Genomic DNA, 21152 nt, shown 5'->3' with positions numbered 1-21152 from the left:
GGAAGCTAAGCTGAACATAACTTTTATCCATGGGGACTGGGGAACAGTTTCATTTGAGAAATCCGATGTCTTGGGATGGGGTGGGGGAATGAAGCGTTTCACCAGGTGAGTAAACACAGAAAATAGTCCAAAACAGAAGATGGAAGAGTTTATGACTGACCATGAGTCACCCAAATGGTAGTCTTTTATATCTAGAATTAGTCTTGAGCACCACTCTTGTTGCCAGTATAGCTTTTCTGTTATGAGCTGGTTGGCTTAATCATTAGGCTAAGAATGCTGTGGAGCAGGTTTATCACCCAAAAGTGATAAACCAAGTTTTGTAGTTTTTGTTGCTTTAGTTCTCCACAATTTTAAGTGATGCTATCCGTTTCTTATAAATCAATAGGAGATTGTAAGAAAAAGTTAGGCATGCTGTAAGATAGACACCAGGAGTGGACAACAAAGGGGTGGGGGTGGGGGTCTGGAAGCTAACTGGTGATGCTGTGACATAATTGGAAAGGGCAAGACAATGTTTTTAATCCCTGCATTTAAACACCCTTAAAACAAAAGTAAATGGCACAAAACCATACCCAAATTTGAATGTTGTATGATTGTAAAATGGATCTCTAGGGTATTTTGCATGTGGTCTGGAGGCTTTTTTCTCTTGCATAGATAACACAGTATATGACTTTGTAACTGGGAGTGGAGCCATATCTTAAATGGTAACAGAGATTTCATTTTCCTCAAAATTCTGGGTTTTTTTTTTAATGAAATTTAATGCATGCCACAGATTCAGCAGAAATTCTGCAGTTTGACCTCACCTCCCCGGAATTTTCCACTATTGGTAAGCAATTTGGAGAAACATAAATTTATTTCCTGTTTGGTTCATTTAAATCCTCACCAAAAATTCAAGAATGGCCCAAGCCACCTGCAACTTTGAAAATACAGGTAGTCCTCAACTTACAACCACAATAGGGACTGGAAAATTCATCATTAAACAAGGCATCATGTGACCACATCCGATTTTGTGACATTTTTTGCAGCAGTCGTTAAGTGAATCGCCATGATCATTGAATCATGCAGTTCTTAGGTGAATCACATGGTTCCCCGTTGATTTTGATTGTTGGAAGCCAGCTGGGAAGGTCACACATGACGATCACGTGACCCTGGGACACTACAGCTATCATAAATACATGCTGGTTGCCAAGCACCCAGATTTTGATCACATGATCATGGGGACACTACGACGGCCATAAGTGCGAGGACTGGTCGTAAATCACAGCACCGTCATAACTTCGAACAGTCATTAAATGAATGGTCGTAAGTCGATGACTACTTGTATAAGTTGGTAACAGTGAAATTGCCTATGAATGCAAATTTACCATCAAATTTACCATCAAAGATTATAGTTAAACCTCCATACTTTACAGAAGAACATTGTGGTACTTGTCAGGATATCTCTTTTCCAAGCTGTTGTTCTGCTCTCTCTCTCCAGCCCTTTCCTATCCCTCAACCTTTTCTTTCCTTCCCATTCCTTCTGGGTCCTTGATCAGCTGCTGTCACTCTTGTCTAACCTCTTGCTGGCCACCATATTTCCTAGCAGGAGTAGCAGCTGCTGCCTCCAAAATAGAAGACTCTCTCCTGCTATTTCCCAGTTGGTGTCTCCACCAGAAAATAAAAGAAGAGCAAATGAATGTTAAATGACTGAGTATATTTAAACAAATGGTGGTTATGAGTGAGAAAATGGCATGTGTTTCTGCATGTGGCATGGGTTTGGATGTATAATTCACAGGTTTGAGAGATATTCAGAATTCCTTCCTGCATTTGTACAAAGTGAATTGTTTCTCCAAAATCCATATGCTTTATAGTAGTGATTTATATTTTGATCAGGGGCATCTATATCAAGCAGTTGTAGAAGTTAGATTTGTACTACCATCCTACAGATATGTGTCTCCTGCCGTGGTGTTCATCTGGAAAAGCAGTGATAAGTGTGAGTACAGGGACCAAACAATATCATGGACTACTGCAATGCACTCTACATGGGGCTGCCCCTGAAGCTGCAGTAGGTTCAGAATGGAGCGATGTGGGCAGTTAGGGGCATTTCTGAATTTGCCCATTGTATGCCTTTGCGGCATGAGCTGCACTGGCTCCCAGTAGGCTTATCAAGGTACTGGTGGTCACCTATAAAGCATTCATGGGGTGGGATGGGGCCAGAATACCTGAAGGACCTCTTCTCCCTGATGGTCTCTATATGCCCTATTATATCTAGCAGGAGGGGCATGCTTTTAGTCCCATCACTTAAAGAATGCCATCTTGTGAGACCCAGAAAGCATGCCTTTTTGATTGAAGAGCCTGCCCTCTGGAACACCTTGCTGTCTGACATTAGATTGGCCCCAACCCTGCTGGCCTTCCAGAAGGCACTTAAGGCCAGGCTGTTTGCCCAGGCATGGGGATCAAGAAATTAGTGAAGTAAGGATGGTTTGTCATTATTTTGAGGGGGTTTTGTTTTTTGACTACCATTTCTTTTTCTTTGGATTATAAATGGTGTGTTTTCACAGTTACTTACTGTATATTGTTGATTTACTTGCATCTAATTTTAATCTTAAATTCTGTTTGCCAGTCAAAGCTGCTCTGGTGAGAGGGGTGGCCATATAAATAGAAATATCTAACTAGCTAACTAACCAACTAACTAATCTGCCATAGTATAAAACACTGATAAAGGTTACTGAAAGTGTTTGGGATACTGTCAATAACAATAGCATTCATCATGCAGAAACATCTCAGATCTATCTGTTAGAAGTAACTGTGGATGGATCATGGTTTTGGGGAAGCCTTGTATAGATACATTAGTCATAAATTCAATTAAGCCTTCTCTATCAAGTGATTGGGGAAGCTTGAATGTCAGTCTGAACACCTTTTTCTCCAGCCCCAGGTTGACTCAAAAGATCAGTCCAAAGTGTGAGTGCAGCGCCCTTGACTTCTAATCCTTCACAGCATACAGTGGTGAATAAAGCTAATGAGATAGGGAATACTAGATCTCTACCTAATTTGCCAATTTCCTGGTTTTTTGAAGCACAACTGGAACTGGAATGATATCATATTCTAACCTTAAACCAGAGATTTTAGAATGTGGATCTTATTTTTAGCTCTTTTCTCATGTATTGTAGCACGAAAGGTTATTCTAGTTGCTTAAAAATACCTCTCCCCAGATGTAATCAATCAACAATTGCAATTGTAGTATGTATAATGAAGAAGGAAATAGTCTTATAGAAAACTAGCCTGTAGAAAAAATAATAGCAACTTAGTCAGAGGCCTTAGAGCACAAAAGAATTACACATATCCTGGAGGACGGAGGGGAGTTGCCTCTGTATATTCATAGGCAGGCAGATTTACTATGGGAATGTCAAATTCTTCCATCTAGTTACATTTCTGTGATACAAGTCAGGGACCTTTACCACATTTTTTTGGTAGTGTAACACTTTTTGCCATTGTGTTCGTTTAAAAATATAAAAGGAAGTGAGAAACAAAATTCAAGCCTGCTTTCCATAAGCAACAAGTACTGTATATCTCATTCAGTGGGAAATGCAAATGTGTATGTTCGGAGATGTATACCTTTGTTGCTATCCTGAGCTAATAGGAGTTTCCCTGCCCTTGCCTAGAGGTGTAGCTAGAACCTTGGCTTAAATCAGGTGCTCACTGGAAAAAGAGAGAAAGGAAGCCCAAGAGATTATGCTGTATCCACCTTTCCTTGCTCAGCCTCATCTGAACATTGTTACATGGCTAGAGTGAGGATAAGGTCAGGAGTATTAAGATGGCTGTAGTCGTGATCTCCACTTGTCTTTCCTGGTCTGAGTGTGGTAGCCTATGTCATCCAAACCTGAACTAATAGCAGTTAATGATTAAGCAACAATTAACCACAATTGCAAGGGCATCTGATGGTGGTGGTGGTCAGTGGTACCAAAATGCCAGGCAACTGGGTGATCAACGCTCCATCCCTTTTTAATATGTGTTGCACGTGTGTGTAAAAAGGGGCAGGGCTACTGTTGCCTAGTTGCCATTTTGATGTTGTCGACCCCCTGCAAAATCCACTCAGAACTTGGAGTAGGGTGCAAGAATAGCTGCAAAATGGAACTCTTCTTGTAGTAGCATCTCTACTACTCTACTTGGTTTTTCATCCCTGCAGTGTTTTAAAAAAGAATGAATGGGGAGTCTGACCCAGAAGTGCTAGCAATCCAGCCATTGCAGATTTTGAGGAGAGGGCCAGTGGCACTTCAGCAGCATTTATCCATGTTGTTTGTGGTGCATTAAATCTCTCTTATTCTTGGCTAGCACTATGCTGTATTAATCCTATGTGTTAATGCATCCTGTCTTTAACCCTTGATTTTGTTTGTTTACATTATTGGTCGACACACTGGGACAACCATTTCCTTGCAGTAAACAGGACCAAGAACCTTATCTGTACTAGTTTCTTCAGTTAGGATTCATATTGTAAATTACATCCATTATCCCTACATACAAGAAATTCCAGATTTCCAAATTCCTTTTATCCAGAGTTTCTTGCTGGCATTGCATAGAGATTGAGATAGTGCATCCCTATTTAACATAAGCACATTTTTCTCCCATTTTCACACAGATCACAACCCATGCTTCGCAATATTAAATCAAAATTCATAGTGCATTTCAAATGTAAAACTATGATGAAAGTAATTCCAGCGAAACTTCATTAGCAATTAACAGTAATTCTTTATGAATTTGAAATTGTTTGGGAGCAAACAGCTGTTAATGTATTTTTACAATTCTGTATAATAATTGTGGACCAATGTGAAGAATAGGATGACCTGTTCTTTGTTCTCACTGAAATCTAAATCTGTTCCAGAATCTCAGTTTTACTGCCTTTGTTCTGGGAGAAAAATACCACGCTGACTTTCTAACAAGCTTCTTTTTCTTTGCAATACACGAGAACGGTATAAGGCAAATGTCTTTAATTAGTGACGATACATAATCATTAAGAGCAACCCCAGATGGCCTTATTTTAATCTGTGGGTTCTTTGGGTTGTTTTCATATACAGTATTTTGTAATTGTTCATGAGATTGTTGCAGAAGATGCTTTATTATTTTTGCTCAGCAGGGGTGCACAAACAGAAAATAGGCTTTTTTTAAAAAAATCTGAAACAAATTATCATTCATTTGGGTGATCTTCCAAACCATTTCAGATGGACTGCAGTTTGGCAGAAACAAAACTTAGAACGTTTTAGTTGTTCCAGGTTGTGAATCCTGGAGTAATTTTGCAGAACAAGTAGATCAAGACTACTGCATGTCACCCTGTCCTGCCTCATCCTCTCATGAGCTGTGTGCCACCCTCTGCAGAGGTGATTTTCCTGGTTCATTCCCTCCCACCCACCCCAGCCAGCTACTATCTCCAATAGTCCAGCATTGCATATACCACTGGCCCACCCGGCCTGTGATCTTCCTAGCCCCCTCCCCTCCCTCTCTGCTGATGTCTGCATATAACATTGTCCTCAGCTTTGGTTCCTTCTCAATTTTGGTTCTGCACCAGATCATGCACAGAATGTTTTGCATATCAATAGTCCGTAGCGCATCTTACCATGTTAAGAGGTTCTGCAGTGTTGTTTTCAGATCAGAGCTAGAGATAAGAAACTCTTCTTGAGCTGGGCAATAGAGCAAGTACTTATAGCTCCTAGAAAAAGTAAAACCTCTTTCCAGTTGAGCTCAACTCCTGATGATTTCATAGACATGTCCATATAGGGTTTTTGGCAATCATAGGGTTCACCATTGTTTTTTTCAAAACATGCTTCAGGATGCCTATAGACAAGGCTGAAACAGAATAAATTAGCTTCAACAGTAAGTGACGCTCCCCTTCAACATTTTGTGCAGCTTTAATAACCAACATAGCTACTTGAGGTTTCTACTAAAACTCCAGCAATGTTTGTCTGTAGTAAAAATAAAATGTCTTGATTAGAGGTAACAAATACTATTCTTGTTTTGTATTTATGCCACTACAAAGTGATTTGACAGATGAAAAGATGAACTACCAATCTGCAGTATGAACTTTAAAAATTATTAAAGTGAATTGAGCAGTCCAGCTACTTAATTTGCCAATACAGTTGAAGAAATTTTCTGCTATACTGTCAAATGTATATGTAAATTGCAGGTCCTATGTCAGTGTAAAAATAAAGAAATGCAAGGAAGTGGGAAATGGAGCTTCTAATACACTTGCAAATATATTTACAAAATATATTAATCTGCAAAAGTGTTCAGTTATCTGAGCTTCTGTGTTGTATTTTCGTTTTGGCTGCTTGGCAAGCTGTTTTAAGGAATGCTTTCTATTAGGTACATTCATGGAAGAGATAATCTGTCTCTTCACCATCCAAGCTAGTTGTCTCCCATAGTCCTAGAGATGACCATCCTTCTTTTGCAGTTAGCATGGAGTGAAGCAGGGTGGTAAAAGGACACAGTGAGTTACCTGTTGTTGTTTTTTTAGCCCATTCAGTAATCTACATGGAATTCTTGCTTACAAAAAGAGACTGGCTGAATTATTAAATATAACAGTGCTTTGGCAGATCGATTTGTTATGTTGGAAGGTTAGATTTAGAGCAGGTTGATGATATCAGGAGATTAAATTATTTCATCCATTGCCCTAGGATAAGAAATTACAATTAAAAAGACTTCCTCTCTCTATCATGCAGAAACATTTATAGCAAGAGATTAACCCAGGGCAACCCAACTCTGTGTTTGCAGAGTTGTGGGTGCTTATGGATATTCTGCATTTCTTTGTCAAATATCTTTTATTGCCTACCATTACAATACCAAATCAGAACTGTAATACCAAATATAAATTTGGCATAAACTTCCAATTACTGTAAGATTTTATCAGTGCCTTATGAAAAAATATTCGTAAGAATCAATCTTGTAAACTTTACTGTTACAATTTAATTATAGCTTTTAAAAAAATTAATCTATTCTCTGTGATAAAAGAAATGTTTAACATCCATCTTTTCCCTCCTTGGAGACTGGCAGTCATGTTGGATTAGTATGATTATGGCTTAGAACTATATCAGTATCAAAGTTTTTCTTCTATATCTTTCATTCTAAATGAGGGCTAGCTACAGAAAATGTGCCTTGTTGCATAATTGTAAAACAAAGAAATAAATCATTCTTCCATAGTGACACAAATTTATTTTCTTTCCTTCATAGGACACCATGGTTTAATGGATGGGGCTTTAATCTACCCAGAGGTCAATCTTTGTTGGACAAGTGGAACCTTATTCCTGAAGGCATAGACATACTAATGACCCATGGGCCTCCTCTTGGTGAGTATCCCAATTAAACCTCTCAGTGGATGTGCTTTAGCCCAGACATTAAAAGGCATTCAGGTAGGTAGGTAGGTAGGTTGATTGATTGATTGATTGATTGATTGATTAAAGAGCATATGGGAGAAAAATAGATTGCTTTTCAATTCTACAGTGTGCAGTTGTATCCTCAACTGGATTCTCTGTACTTTCCAGTAAAACCTGATTCATGTGTCAATTCCTTTTGCTGATTTTCAGTAACGTTCTGGATTTTCTGGTTTTCAGTAACATTCTGGAAGGCAATTAAGTCTCCATTTTAAATGCAGGGATATAGAAAATAACTTTTTCAAAAAAACACTTTTTAGTATGAGGTTTTGAATTCCTGCCCTGAATATGATCTGTGAAGAGGTGGTGGTGGTGATAGGGAGCATAATAAAATCCGTGTGCTCCAGGAATGCCGGAGATCTCACTGCTGAACCCTTCCCTTGGCACTGTTTATACTTTATAGCAGCAGTAATAGAATTGTTTTGCTCTGGCATCCTCCCTCATTGTGCTGAAACATTTAAAAGCTAGTGTCAAAAGGGTGAGGTCAGTCATAGAAAATTTTTCAAGGCAATTGTCCGACTGGGATTGAGAAGAACAACTCTGTCAGGTTGGAAGAAGTCACGCTACCAGTTTACTTCCATGAGACCAGACATCAAAATGAGAAAAGTAGCTTCTAGGCAGCAGCTACAATGTACAAATGGCAGGTATGTCATCAGCTGACTTTCCTTCCCTTCTTCTCTCTCCAAAATATCATTCCATTACTGCTTTTCCTCCTCTTCCAAGCCATCACCAAGCCCACTGATATGCAGTCACTCTTCGCCCTCCCAATATTTGGGTCATTTGCTCCCCTCCCCTGAAGCAGACTTGCAAGCTGTCAGGGTAGTTTCACTTCCATTGTGGATATAATTACTAAAGAGGAAAAAAAACTGGGAAACTTTAGTCCCGTCCCCCTTTCTCAGACCAACCTATCTCACAGGGTTGTGGTTGTATGGAAACATGGGAAGAGGGAACAGTGTACAGGACCTTGAGCTCATGAAGAAAAGCCAGCATATAAATTTAACAAACGAACAAATTATACTAGTTATACAGTGTTACCAAACTGGATCATAATTTCTGTATGTAAGCATTATGCCAAAATTTGTAAAAATGTACACCTGGATTAGGTTATTTACACAAGAAATGAACCATACAAACCAGCTGGATGAAAGTTTCACTGTGTTGTAATAGAATTAGCCAAATTTGACCCTGGTAAAACACCTCTGAAATTGTTTAAATAATATTAAGGAAGAATGTGCAGTCACCATTCATATTTGATTTAGCTCTTCCCTCTCTTAGATCTTTCTACCCCTTTGATCTTTATAAATGCAGAATTCTAGACCTCAAACCTCTGCTATAATTGATGTCAGATTTTATAGTTTTTTTTTTTTTTTTTGCATTACCTGTAGGCCTTAATGGCTTTCTTTTTAATAGTGGTCAATTAATACTACTTTCCTAAGAGTCCTTTTACTATTCTCCTGTATTACAGTTTTATTTACAGGGTTTCAGAAATAAAAAGGTATTGGTAAAGCTGGTCCTTCTGGAAATAATGGTTATTGTCCTTTCTTAAAAATACTTTTATTAGAATTTTTCAAAACAATAAAAGTATACAAAATTAAAAGAAAAAGAAAATGTAGAAAAAATGAAATGAAAAAAGAAAGAAAACATAGAATTATGACTTTCGCCTTTCCTTATATCAAGTAATTGACACCTGAGAAGAGAATATATATGTATTGAACTGTGGAGTCCTTGGTGCTCTCTGAGCTTGGTTGTTTGCTTGCCAATGTTTCATTACTTAGCTAGGTAAAATCATCAGTGGGAGTCAGAGTAGGGTTTACTCCCTGTTTATATACAGTAGCTTGCCCTGCCAGTTTTGGTGGGGGCGTAGTTTTCTCCTTGATAGTTCCTTGATTACAGTATTGTTTTCTGCTTGTTTGCCTGGTGTTAATACCTGCTTATCTGGATGTTGGCTACTGGAGAGGATGTGTTTTGGTCTTTTTGTTTCCTTCTTAGCTTTTTTATTGTCTCTTTTGAATGGTGTATAAATATGGTTTATTTCTATGTGTCGATTGATTGATTTGTCTGAATGCCAAGCTTCCAGGAATTCCCTAGCATTTTTGGATTTAGCTTCGTCTAGGATGCTCACAGTTTCCCAGTTGAAATTTGGTTGAGTCTGTCCACATGTTGTGAAATTAAGGAGTTTTCATCATGTCTTCTGACAGCTAGTTGGTATTCATGGATGTGCTCTGCTAGTCTTCTGCCTGTCTGTCCTACAATCCTTACACTGTATGTTGTAGATGACTCCTGTTTTTTCTTCTTGGACTACTAGTTCTTTCATTTTATTTACAATATTTTGGAGGGCTTTAGTTGGTTTGCATACTGTGCCATGTGTTTGTAATAGTCTGTTGGTTGTTTTTGTGATGTTTTTGATGCATGGTAGTGTTATCCTTTTCATATGTTGTGCTGCCTGTGCTATAGTGGGTTGAGTGGTCAGGCGCTTTTTGATAAAGTTCTGTGGGTATCCATTTTGTTGGAAGATAGTATAGGTGATCTGGTTCCTTCTGGTGTTTGGGGTTGCTGCAGTGTGTTTGTACTCATCTGAATAATGTTCTTACACACCTCCTCTTGTGAGAGGTTGGGTTGTTACTAATGGAGCACTTGGTTAATGTGGGTTGTTTTGACAGACTTGTATTTCTAATTTGACATCATTTCCTCTGCTGAAGAGGATATCCAGGAAGGGTAGTGTGTTATTTACTTCTTCCCATGCGAATTTTATTTCTTTGAAGATGTTGTTGATAGTTTCATGTGTCTTCTCTAGTTATTCCTTTTTTGTTATGAGGAAGGTGTCATCTACATGCTGGATCCATACTTTTGGTTGCATGCGTGGGAATGCTGTAGTTTCTAGACGTTGCATACAGTCTTTGCTATGAGTCCTGAGAGTGGTGATCCCATGAGTGTTCCTCTGATTTGTTGGTATATTTGTCCATCAAACTGGAAATAGGTAGTGAGGCAGAGGTTGATGAAGTCCATGATTCTGAGTATTTCAATCTTAGTGTATTTTGCTAGGTTGGGTGTGTTGTGTAGTACTGCTGCCATGGATTATTTGCTATTTCTGGATCTATGGATATAAAGAATGCTGTTACATCAAATGAAACTGTAATTTAATCTTCTATTTTTAGGTCTTTGATTTTCTGGAGGCATTGTAGTGGAGAGTTGATAAAATATTCACTCCCCTCTGTGAGTTGTCCAAGCTTTTTTGTAAGTTATTTGGCTATGTTGTCTGTTGGGGTCCCTGGTAACAACACAGTTGGACAAAAAAAAATGTCAGGCTTGTATAATTTAGGGTGTCCATAGAAGCAAGGCAGGACAGGTCCACTGCTTTTCATCTGCCACAGTTCTTCTTTTGTGATTTGACCTTTCTTGGTTGAGTCATTGAGGGTTCTCTTGATCAGGTTGTCCAATTTCTGTACTGGGTTGGTATTTACTGCGATGTAGGTTTCTTTGTCCTGCAGTAATTCTTTGGCTTTTTATATGTATTGTGTTCTGTCCATTATAACCACAGTTTGGCCTTTGTCTGCTGGGAGGATGGTGATGGTTTGGTCCTTCTTTAAGTTTTTAAGAACTGCTCTGTCCTTTGCTTTCAGTTGGTTCTGCATCTGTGTTCTTCTGGTCTGTAGTATGATTTTTCTGTCTTATGTTTTCTTGGATCTCTGTGGCAAGTCCTGTGGTTTTAAATGCTACTTCTAAGACTGCAAAGAATTCAGAATGCCTAAAACAGCCTGTTTCACATTCATGTTTCACAACATGTGAAATTTTGTACTCTAAACATTCCAAAGTGAAATTTTAGTACAGCCTTAAAGCAAATAATTAATAGTATTTTTCAGATGAGAAACAGTAAAGAAGAAAGTTAAATTAATGATATTTCAGTTTTAATTGCTGTATTTAAATAAGTGATCAGTTGCAAATCCCCAAAGTACTACCAATAGATCCCTGTATATCTAATATCTTCCTTTGGTTTCAAGAAATAAATGCACATGTGCACATATAGATATTTCATTTATAGGAATTATTGGGCACACACTTAAATGAACTTTAGCCACCTTAGCTCCATATAACTTCTGAGTCATTAATTGCGTCTTGGTTTTTGCTTGTTAAAGACAGAAATTCCTAAATACTGATTTACCAGGGTCCCTTTATGCTGTCACAACATGAAGAGTCCATTCATGTAGCATAAGAGTGATTCTGAAGCAACTGTCCTGTGCACAGGAAGTGGGGGGGAGAATGAGGTATATAAAACAGATCTGTATCCTATGCTGCCCCAAATGTCTTGTAAAGCTGTAACTATTAAAGCTGTAGTTTATATTTTCTGTCAATCCGGGTGGCCGTGTCTCTTTAATTCCCATCTCTTTCACCCACCCTTTCTATACTACAGTGAATATTGGTGGTGCAATAAAAGATTTTGCATCCCTGAATTAGTTCTGCTATAGAGATGAAAGCCACACTCCCAAATGCAATCCTGTTGGGGTTTAATCTGCAGAAATCTGCAGATTGAAAAAAAAATGCATAAAAATGTACACATACATGCACCTATATAAAAAGAGAGAAAATAATGAAGAAGGATTCATGTGAAGTAAGATGGCAGCTTTTTTTTCCAGCATTCTTCGCTTTGGAGAAATTTAAAGGGCAGTTAAGGGCATCCACTCTACAACATACAGTAGCCTCTTCACACAAGGAGCGTACAGAATGGTATTAGTATTATCAGCTACAAAGCTGTAAAACATGAGATATACAGATTCATGACAGAGCTCTGTGCAAACATAATGCAAAATTATAATGGCTGTTTGTATCTCACAATCCCACCAAGCCTGATATATACTGCATTTACTTGTTTACCACATTTTATACCACCCCCTTATCAAAGTCCCTTGAGTATATAGAAAAACATTGAAACTATAGCATATTAAAATACAAGAGGAATATTAAAAACCAATTTAATATTGCAAAACAACAACAATATCAACAGTGCAAAAGCATTAAAGCATGTATTTCACATCTAGTATCACTATTGAAAATAATGTCTCCTTAGCAGGATCTCATTTATTAGGCACACTCAGAAAAGGATCTGTGAAAATAATGGTAAATCTGGATTGGTGTATGTGGGAGAAGACAATCCTTGACATACTTTAACCACAGTATATTTAGGGATTTAAATATTAATATCTATACTTTGAAATCAATGGTATAATGGTAGGGAGAATTAAATCAATGGTATAATGGTAGGGGAATGACCTTGGGAGACAGGAGGGAGAGCTGCAGATGGGACAGCCAGCATGTAAAAGATGTCTCAGAAGGGGGGATGGCGTGGGAAACTTTTCAGAAGGGGCCCTCCCTAGTTTTCTGGAGAACAAAAGGAAAGGAGGGGAGAAATACTTTCAGTCTTGCAAGATTCGGTTATTGTAATCTTACAATAAAGATAGAGCTAGTACTCCTGATTGTGTTTCTTGTCCGAACATACTCACAGGGCTAATATCAGTCTTGCAATCTTGGAAACTGTGAGCATCCTAGGCCAAGCTAAATCCAAAAACACTAGGGAATTCCTAGAAACTTGGCATTCAGACAAATCAGCCGTCAATAGACACACAGAAATAAAGCATATTTACACACCATTAAAAAGGTAAGAAAGAAACAAAAAGACCAGAACACATCCTCTCCAGCAACCAACACCCAGATAAGCAGGGATTAACACCAGGCCAACAATCAAGCAGAAATCAATACTGTAATCAAGGAACTATCAAGGAGAAAACTACGCCCCCACCAAAACTGGCAGGGCAAGCTACTGTATATAAACAGGGAGTAAACCCTACTCTGACTCCCACTGATGATTTTACCTAGCTAAGTAATGAAACATTGGCAAGCAAACAACCAAGCTCAGAGAGCACCAAGGACTCCACAGTTGACATTTTATTCTTTCCCCTTTCTCCTTGACCCTTTTTGATCCCCAAATCCTTAAATCATCAGTTCAGTCTTGTCTTTTTTCAACAAAAAGACCATATAACCTTTCCAGACTTTTAAAAAAGACTTTATTTTTTTCCCCCAACCAAACTGACCATTTCCGCAAACTCCATCAATTTTATAATCCAATCTTCTACTGTGGATATTTCATTAATCTTCCATCTTTGTGCCTATAATAATCTTGCTGCAGTTACCACATACAATATTAGTTTCCCATATTTCTTTTCTAGTTCATTGTCCATAAAACCCATTAGAAATAATTCTGGTTTCATCGTAATATTAATCTGCAACTTTTGCATCATTGTATCAATTTGCACCCAGAATTTATTTGCTTTTTCACAAGTGCAGCATGCATAATAGAAAGTTCCTTCTTCCTTTTCACACTTCCAACACTGGTTTGATATTCCTTTATACCCACTTTTGAGAGTTTAACCAGTGTCATATACCAACAATGCATCATTTTGTAACAGTTCTCTCCTGAATTATGATATAATGTAAATTTAACACCAGTTTCCCACATTTTCTCCCATATATCCATATTTATATTATAACCCAAATTTGCAGGCCATTTCACCATACTGTCTTTAACCTGTTCATCCTCTGTTTCAAATCTTAATAACAATTTATACTTTTTAACTATCCTGTGATCATCATTGGTACATAACTACTTAAAATTCACTTGTCCTCTTTTTGATTCCAAATATCCTTTTGTTGCTAATTGTTCTCTTGTTTTCATCTTAATTTCTACCTTATCTTGTATTAATAGATCCTCATACATTAACCCGCCTTCTTTATCTGTTGTTTCTCTTCTATAAAAAGCTTCTTATGTGGATGTCAATAATGATATCTTTGGACACAGTCTGGGTTTATATTTATTCCATATCTTTAATAACATTTCTCAGGTAATGATTCTTAAAATCTACATTTACTATCATTTTGTCATGTGGAAATGATAGTTATTGTCCTGATTGTTTCTATCAGTGTGGGAATCTCCGTATGCAACACTACTTTAAGCAGGGAGCCCACTGCATTTGCATAACACAGTCACCTAAGGATCCTTCTTCCGAGATTCTTAAAATAAGAGGAAAACAATCAGGAATCTTTAGCATGGTGATGTAAGGGAGACTTTCTGAAATGCAATGGCTCAAGCCAGGCAACTCTTCTTGAAAAACTGATGTGGCTGCATCCTCTAGAAGGCTCAGGACAGTCGGTTGGAGAGCTTTTCCCAGTTGTCTGTATGTACAAGCGTGGATGACACTTCCATTGGGATGGCTTGCAGAGTGCAGTCGCTGTGCTTGCACACACATACAGAGGCGATCTGGAAAGCAGCTGTGCCAAGCCTTCCAGGGGACTACACTCTCTCAGTGTTCTAAGAAGGGGTGCTTTGTCTGGGCTCACGTGCTGTGCAAAGTATCTTTTCAAACGCTTTACGCAGCCTGACACTTCCGATAGGTTGGATCCACCCTTCTCCTTCAGTATTGGGGGAGGTCAGTCATCCATCAAGCATGGAGGATGCCAAAATAAGAAAGGCTGGTATAAGCTTTGCAAAACATATAATTCTGCCTAAGGAATAATCATATCAGGGAGCGTTCTGTGTGTGCACACAATATTTCATTGTGCTAAAGGCAAATCAGGTTTCAAAAGATAGGGCCAGTTCACATGACCTCATGCATACATGAATTTTGCACTGAGTTGCTTATATTTTAGATGTTTGTAAAAGGTGAACTATCAAGTGCATGGGGAATGTAACTGTGAAAAGCAGTCATTACTTGAACAGTTGGCAAAGGCTGTTAAGGAAAAAGCAAAGGAAGGTTGAGAAGATGCACCACTACCAATAATACATGTCTAAAAGCCTCATGTTATGTAGATGAATCTCTGCAATTAGTCTCAAATTGTGTGGCAAAATATGTTATTTGGAAGGCAGAGGTAGAGTTCAAAAAGAAAAATACCCAATAACTAAAGGAGTCATTGTGGCAATGAAAAGTTTCTTAAAAGCCATTGTATGTTGTAATGGTGATAGAATTACAGATAATGCAATAAACCCTCTGTCAGTTATTGCTTCCTGAAAATCTGTATAAAACTTTACCTGAATAAATAAAATTAAGAGAATCAATTGTATCATGCTTTTAGGATTTCGAGACTGGGTTCCAAAGGAACTGCAAAGGGTTGGCTGTGTGGAATTGCTAAACACTGTACAAAGGCGAGTAAGACCCAAACTCCATGTTTTTGGGGGTATCCATGAAGGTAAGCAATCCATGAGATAAGATGCTGTTTGCTGAGAAAATATTAGAGTCAATCTTTCTGGTATTTTATGTCACAAAAGGCTTTTCAAATAAAAAGAAAGGTGTTCTTTTTAAGAAATTGATCATTTATAAGGTAGAACATTTGGCATTTAAACCAATATTAGAAGAGGAGGAGATGAAGCAGTGGGAGGTGGGGAGAATCATGTATCACAGAAAGTGGTGCTGTGTCATTTGGAGCCAAGAACAGGAAAGTACAGACTTGATTTACCAAGTTATTTACCATTCTGATAAATCCTAAAGTTTAGTAGACAAGTACATTGCTCACTCTATGTTTTTTTGTCCATATTGTTCTGGCCATTGAAGCTTCTCTAAGAATCTTGTATGATTTGCAAATATAAGGAACATCTTTAAACCATTTAGAGCCATTCAGATAAAAGAGACCATTTATAATGTTTTTATGTGCAGCAAGTGGCATATGTTTTTTATAGAAAGTTCAAGATGTGAACAACGTTACCCAAATATCAGAGCAGATGAAGAAATAAAATAACAAGTGAAATGTGTGTGTGTATAGTTATAATCTGGTTTAAATTTCAGATGTTTTTAAATAGCATGTATATTTTTCAGATAAGCTTTTCAAAATATCCTGCTTTAATGTTAAATTAAAAACAGGGACATTTCTAGCACACAAAGCTTCCATAGCTGGTTATGAGGTAATGAGAGATTCCTTCAAATAAACTAAGCAGGAGTTTTAAATATTTAATGAACTTTAGTAGCTTTTATATCCTAGTGTGACAAATACTGCAAATGCTGCCTTAGAGAGAAGAGAGGGAAAGATGTGACCCCCAGAATTAAAAATTATATATTTAAATGCTTTATATTTCACACCTCCCTTTTTCTGGAAATTTCTTATGGACTCTAATTAAGCTCTCTGTAGGCCCACAGCTTTGAAGAACTTTATAAAACACTAGATAGTCCATTTGATTGACACTTTTGCTTTTTCCCGAAGTCTGCATGATTTTAAAGCAACTAGATTTGTATACCTGGGTTATATAAAGCCCTTTAAATAAGGTTTTCATAATGAGAAATGCTGACTAGCCCTTAACCACAGTGGTATCCATGTAAATAATAAGCTAAGCTGGATAATTTTGTATAAATACTGATGTTTGGGTATTAATGTTAAGTAAATGATGGAAGAAACAAATATTTTACTAGAGCATGGAAACTGCCTGCAGCTTTTGTAGTTCTGTTCCAAGTTGAAAGTAATCAAACTTCCACTAATAATCGAATTAAGCTGATGGAAAGCAAAGAGAGATCATTATGAAAAGCTACTGTGAGGCTCAGCATTATACAATTTAAGTTTACGACTAGGTTGGTAATGCACACTTTAAGTATAAAAGAGATTTAATGAGTATTCAGGAGCATTGAGATGACACAGATTCTACTTATATGAGTAGGTCTCCTTGAACATAATGAAACTGCTCATTAAAATACTATTATTACTAAATTATTATTCTTAAAGCTTAAACATCAAATGTCCCATTGTACCTTAAGATCCTACCCACCAAGAGATGGTGTTGCTAGCTGAAAGTAGAATAAGGTCCACAGTGGGCAATAAGGATGGACAGGTGTGATTCCGTAGCCTAATTGAACAGCTCAATGTGTGGGAAAGAGAAGAGGAAGGGGTGGGGCTGGGGGGGTTAGTTGCTTTTGTTTTTTTAAGACCACACATGTATGTCCCTCTATATTCAGTACTGTCTGTCTGGATCAGGATCAAAACATAGCATGGGGTTTGATGAGAGAAAAATTATACTTCATTTAATTCGGTTCATATTTAACCTATAAATGTTCATGCATCCCTTGCATTATTTAGGACAAGCATTTGCATATTATTGAGGATTTCACCTCTTCACCATTTTTTTTTGAAAAGCAACTTAATAGATCACATAGAGGATCTATTTTAAAAACAACAACCCAGAAGCATTTTTTTTTCCAGAGAGAGAGAGAGAATGCACAGAAAATGCAATTGTGAAATACTTGTTCTCAGAACTACAGATTTCACCCTCAGTATCTTAATTATTAATTGCAAAGATTTGCACTGAATGTATAAATGAGTGATCTAAAACAGTATTTCCTACAGTTTCACTGATTCATTTAAAATTTAAACTTATAACTTAAAGTCAAATTGAACAAGATTATTTTCACATGAAAAGACAGGACAAGAATTTGTCACCACTAAACTCACTAGCCTGGCTCTTGATGAGTAAAATAGCAAATGTCTTTGTCTGTCTGTCTGTCTATCTAAATTTGTATGGCCATCCACTCACCATGTGTCTCTGGACAGTTTACAGAAGGTTAAAAAACATTTTAAAATGGAATAGAAAACATGAAAATACATTGCACAGGATCATGGAACACCTGGTCCTGGGACAGTATCTTGAAAATAGGCACAGAGCATTGGCTCTGCCCCTTTACAGATCCTGTATCCTGACATTACCACCAGTATTGGAGAAGAAACATAGACGTGATCTTGGCCTCTTCTACACACACACACACACACACACACACACACACACACTCATTCATGCATGCATGCATGCATTCATTCATTCATTCATTCATTCATTCATTGTAAGTTACTGTAGAGTCCTCTGATGGGATTGTGGGAGCTTTTAAGATTTTTCAGATATATCTTCAGAAGATGAAGAGAGTGGTTTGGTCGTGGAAAATTTAATCAGAGTTTTTAGCCCTCCTTTGTGCTCTTGTGCTGCAGAATGATCCAACACTGAAGAGGGTGAAAAGGAAGCATGGTGGGAAGGGTTTCAACAGCATCCAACATTGTCCCATCCTGTGGACAAATCTCAGAATAAGTAGAAAATTACTCCAGTCCACATGCTGGTGCCCTTTACCCTTTGTAATCAGCAACAAAGCAAAACAAAACATCACATCACCACATTCACCACATGCCAGGAGCTTAGAAAATTAGCCATCTGCTCCATTTCTCCCTATTTTGCCATTTTCCACCAGTTTACTGGTAGTATATTACACCACATATATTTGCCGTCCTGCATCAGTACAGGTTGTTGAGCCAAGGCAAACATACTTACATTTTGTGTTCATTGCACTTTAAATAGTATTATAACCCCCCCCCCTCAAAATCCCCATGAAGTACACATAGAAGAGTGTAATGGATTTGTGGACAATCTGGATGAAGTTTGAATAAAAAATGTTTGGGGGGCAGTGGGAAGGACATTTTTGACCACTGCTCTGAACTGACGTCATGATATAGTGGGTAGTTAAATTTGCCAATGTGACGAAAGCGTTGTTACACAAATTAAATTAACCATTGTTTTACCATTGTCGTTACAATATGATAAACCCTGAAATCAAGTTAAAAATAATTCCTGCATTTATGTAATATGTAAAATGAAGACATCTTTGTGTTCTTAGCTTTTCTAAACAATTTCTTACTAAAGCAAAATTCTATTGTTTAAAAAACTTAGGGGGAGAGAGTTACGCGGGTGACTTTACTCGAAATATATTTAAAGCTTTAACTGAACGCAGTTCCAAAAGTCTGCTTAGAACAAAGTTTTTTTTCCCCTTTTGTCATCCTGAGGGCATTATACTAGGTCAGTGTTTGTTTACATTACAGTAAGTGTGACACATTTTCTCTACAGGTTACGGCATTATGACAGATGGCTACACAACGTACATTAATGCCTCAACGTGTACAGTCAGCTTTCAGCCAACCAATCCACCAATTATATTTGACCTGCCAACCCCACAAGGATCATGAAAGACCACTACTCCATTGGGGAAGGTCTATAAACTGCCATTTTTCTAATTACAAAACATTCATTCTCTTAACATGTTTCTTTACAAATAATGTAGGGCTTTTTTGTAAATTGTTGTTACACAGAAAAAAAGATAGAGGTTGTGCTTTTTCTTTTCCCTCTCTTTTTTTCTTTTGGAAATGCAGCATCCATTTGAAATTGATAAAGCATTGTGAATTTGTAAAATGAAGTTTTATGTTCTCTTAATTAACTTGCCATTGTAAATTGTTAGTGTTCTCAAAAGGACAGCCAAGCTTTCTTTTAATGAGTGAGACACCTTATTTTAATATTATTAAATAAGATTATAAAAGGCAGTGTTTAAAAAAAAACACACACACCCAAATTTGCACAACTGTTATTGTTTGATGGGGGGGGGATTTCTAATGATAAAATGCCATTCTCTCCTCATTTTTATTAGCTTGTATATGTTCCATGATCCAGAGGTTGGGGTATGTTCCTGTGCAAATACAGGTCACAATCCAGTACTGAATGAAATGTGTTGAAAACTTGTGGAATGGACGGTTCTAAATATGCCTACATCTGTGCTGGGCTGTGGTCATGGAGTTATTCAACTGGAGGTGGATTTTCCATTCATTTCAGTGAATCGTCTCCCTCTGTTGAAAAGAATTCTTGATCTGGAAGAGTCTTGACCCATCAGACCTCCTATGTCCACAGCTAATTGCTGGATCAGGGATCAGTTAATTTTTTTCATTGATACATATGCATTCTATGAAGTTCTGCTTATTAATGGTATTGCAGTAGTGAGGGGAAAATAGCCTTCTAGATTTAGTTTGTCTGCCTGCTTTATTGATCAGTTAGATAGCAACATCCTGTATGTGATTATCTAAATTGTCACAATTTGGGTGAGTTTCTTAAATTATTTTAGCTTTAAAAATATGGGAATGAAAACTGCAATGAGCAGGTGTTCCATGCAGTAAAAACATGTAAATGCGGACTCCTTTTAAATATGGATTTTTATATATATTTTTTGTGCATTATAACAAAGCAAGGCATATAATATTGCCAGTGTAGCATCTGCAAAATTATGCTGTACAGCACATCTAAATTATGAAGGATGTGACACATTTTTTCCAAGTGCTCAAGGCCTTCAAGAGCTTGAGTTTAAAATCTTTGTGCAGTTTCAGGCATGTATAGAATCAAATGAATACAATCAAGCCTAACTAAAATAAGGCTTTGTTGTCCTTTATATTTAAAATATTATTGAATTGTCTTTCCATTTCTTTTTCTCTTATTTTGCACTGTGTGTAAATGCAATCTTGCTAGCACAAAATATTGTTGCAGATAGTTACTTCTGTTCTACCACTGTAAATGCTATTGAGCTTTCTTCTGTTTTATGTTATCTTCATGGAATTTAGGAAAGCAGGTGTTTCTTTAAATTTATTGCGATATTATATATCTAGCGGCCTTTATATGCAAATAAAATTGCAAGATTTTTAAATACTTCCTGTTTGGGCATGTTTTTATGGTTTGGAGAAATTAAATTCTTAGAGATTCATTCAGCATTTTTCTAACTTTGCAAAATAACACTGTACCCAACTCAGCGCTCGTGTCACATAGAACATTTGGGTACAGTGTCCAGTGAATCATGTACTGTGCTCTTGAGACCAACATAGCATCATTGAGCAGAAAAAAGCTCCTCCTCCTCCTCCTCCTATCAACCAACCCATTGGGTGGAC

At 37.4% G+C, this 21152-nt stretch overlaps 1 protein-coding gene across 4 annotated transcripts in view; it reads left to right on the top strand.

Moving 5' to 3' along the window:
- MPPED2 (metallophosphoesterase domain containing 2) overlaps positions 1 to 20905 on the top strand; it is a 154545-nt gene extending 133640 nt beyond the window's left edge. For all 4 annotated transcript variants that reach the window (XM_088145854.1, XM_088145856.1, XM_088145855.1 and 1 more), the window contains exons 5-7: positions 7195 to 7310; positions 15513 to 15626; positions 19300 to 20905. In XM_088145854.1, the coding sequence (XP_088001980.1) occupies positions 7195 to 7310; positions 15513 to 15626; positions 19300 to 19418 (349 nt within the window). In that variant the 3' untranslated portion in view covers positions 19419 to 20905. The remainder of the gene's footprint in view (positions 1 to 7194; positions 7311 to 15512; positions 15627 to 19299) is intronic.
- The last annotated feature ends 247 nt before the right edge of the window (positions 20906 to 21152 follow it).

This window comes from Python bivittatus, unplaced genomic scaffold (genome assembly GCF_059951505.1).
Source record: "Python bivittatus isolate LINGU-HERP-01145 unplaced genomic scaffold, Pbiv_v1 ctg000480_np1212, whole genome shotgun sequence".
Lineage (NCBI taxonomy): Eukaryota > Metazoa > Chordata > Lepidosauria > Squamata > Pythonidae > Python > Python bivittatus.
Note: the sequence above shows the minus strand (reverse complement) of the source record. Positions and strands in the feature narration are given on the sequence as shown.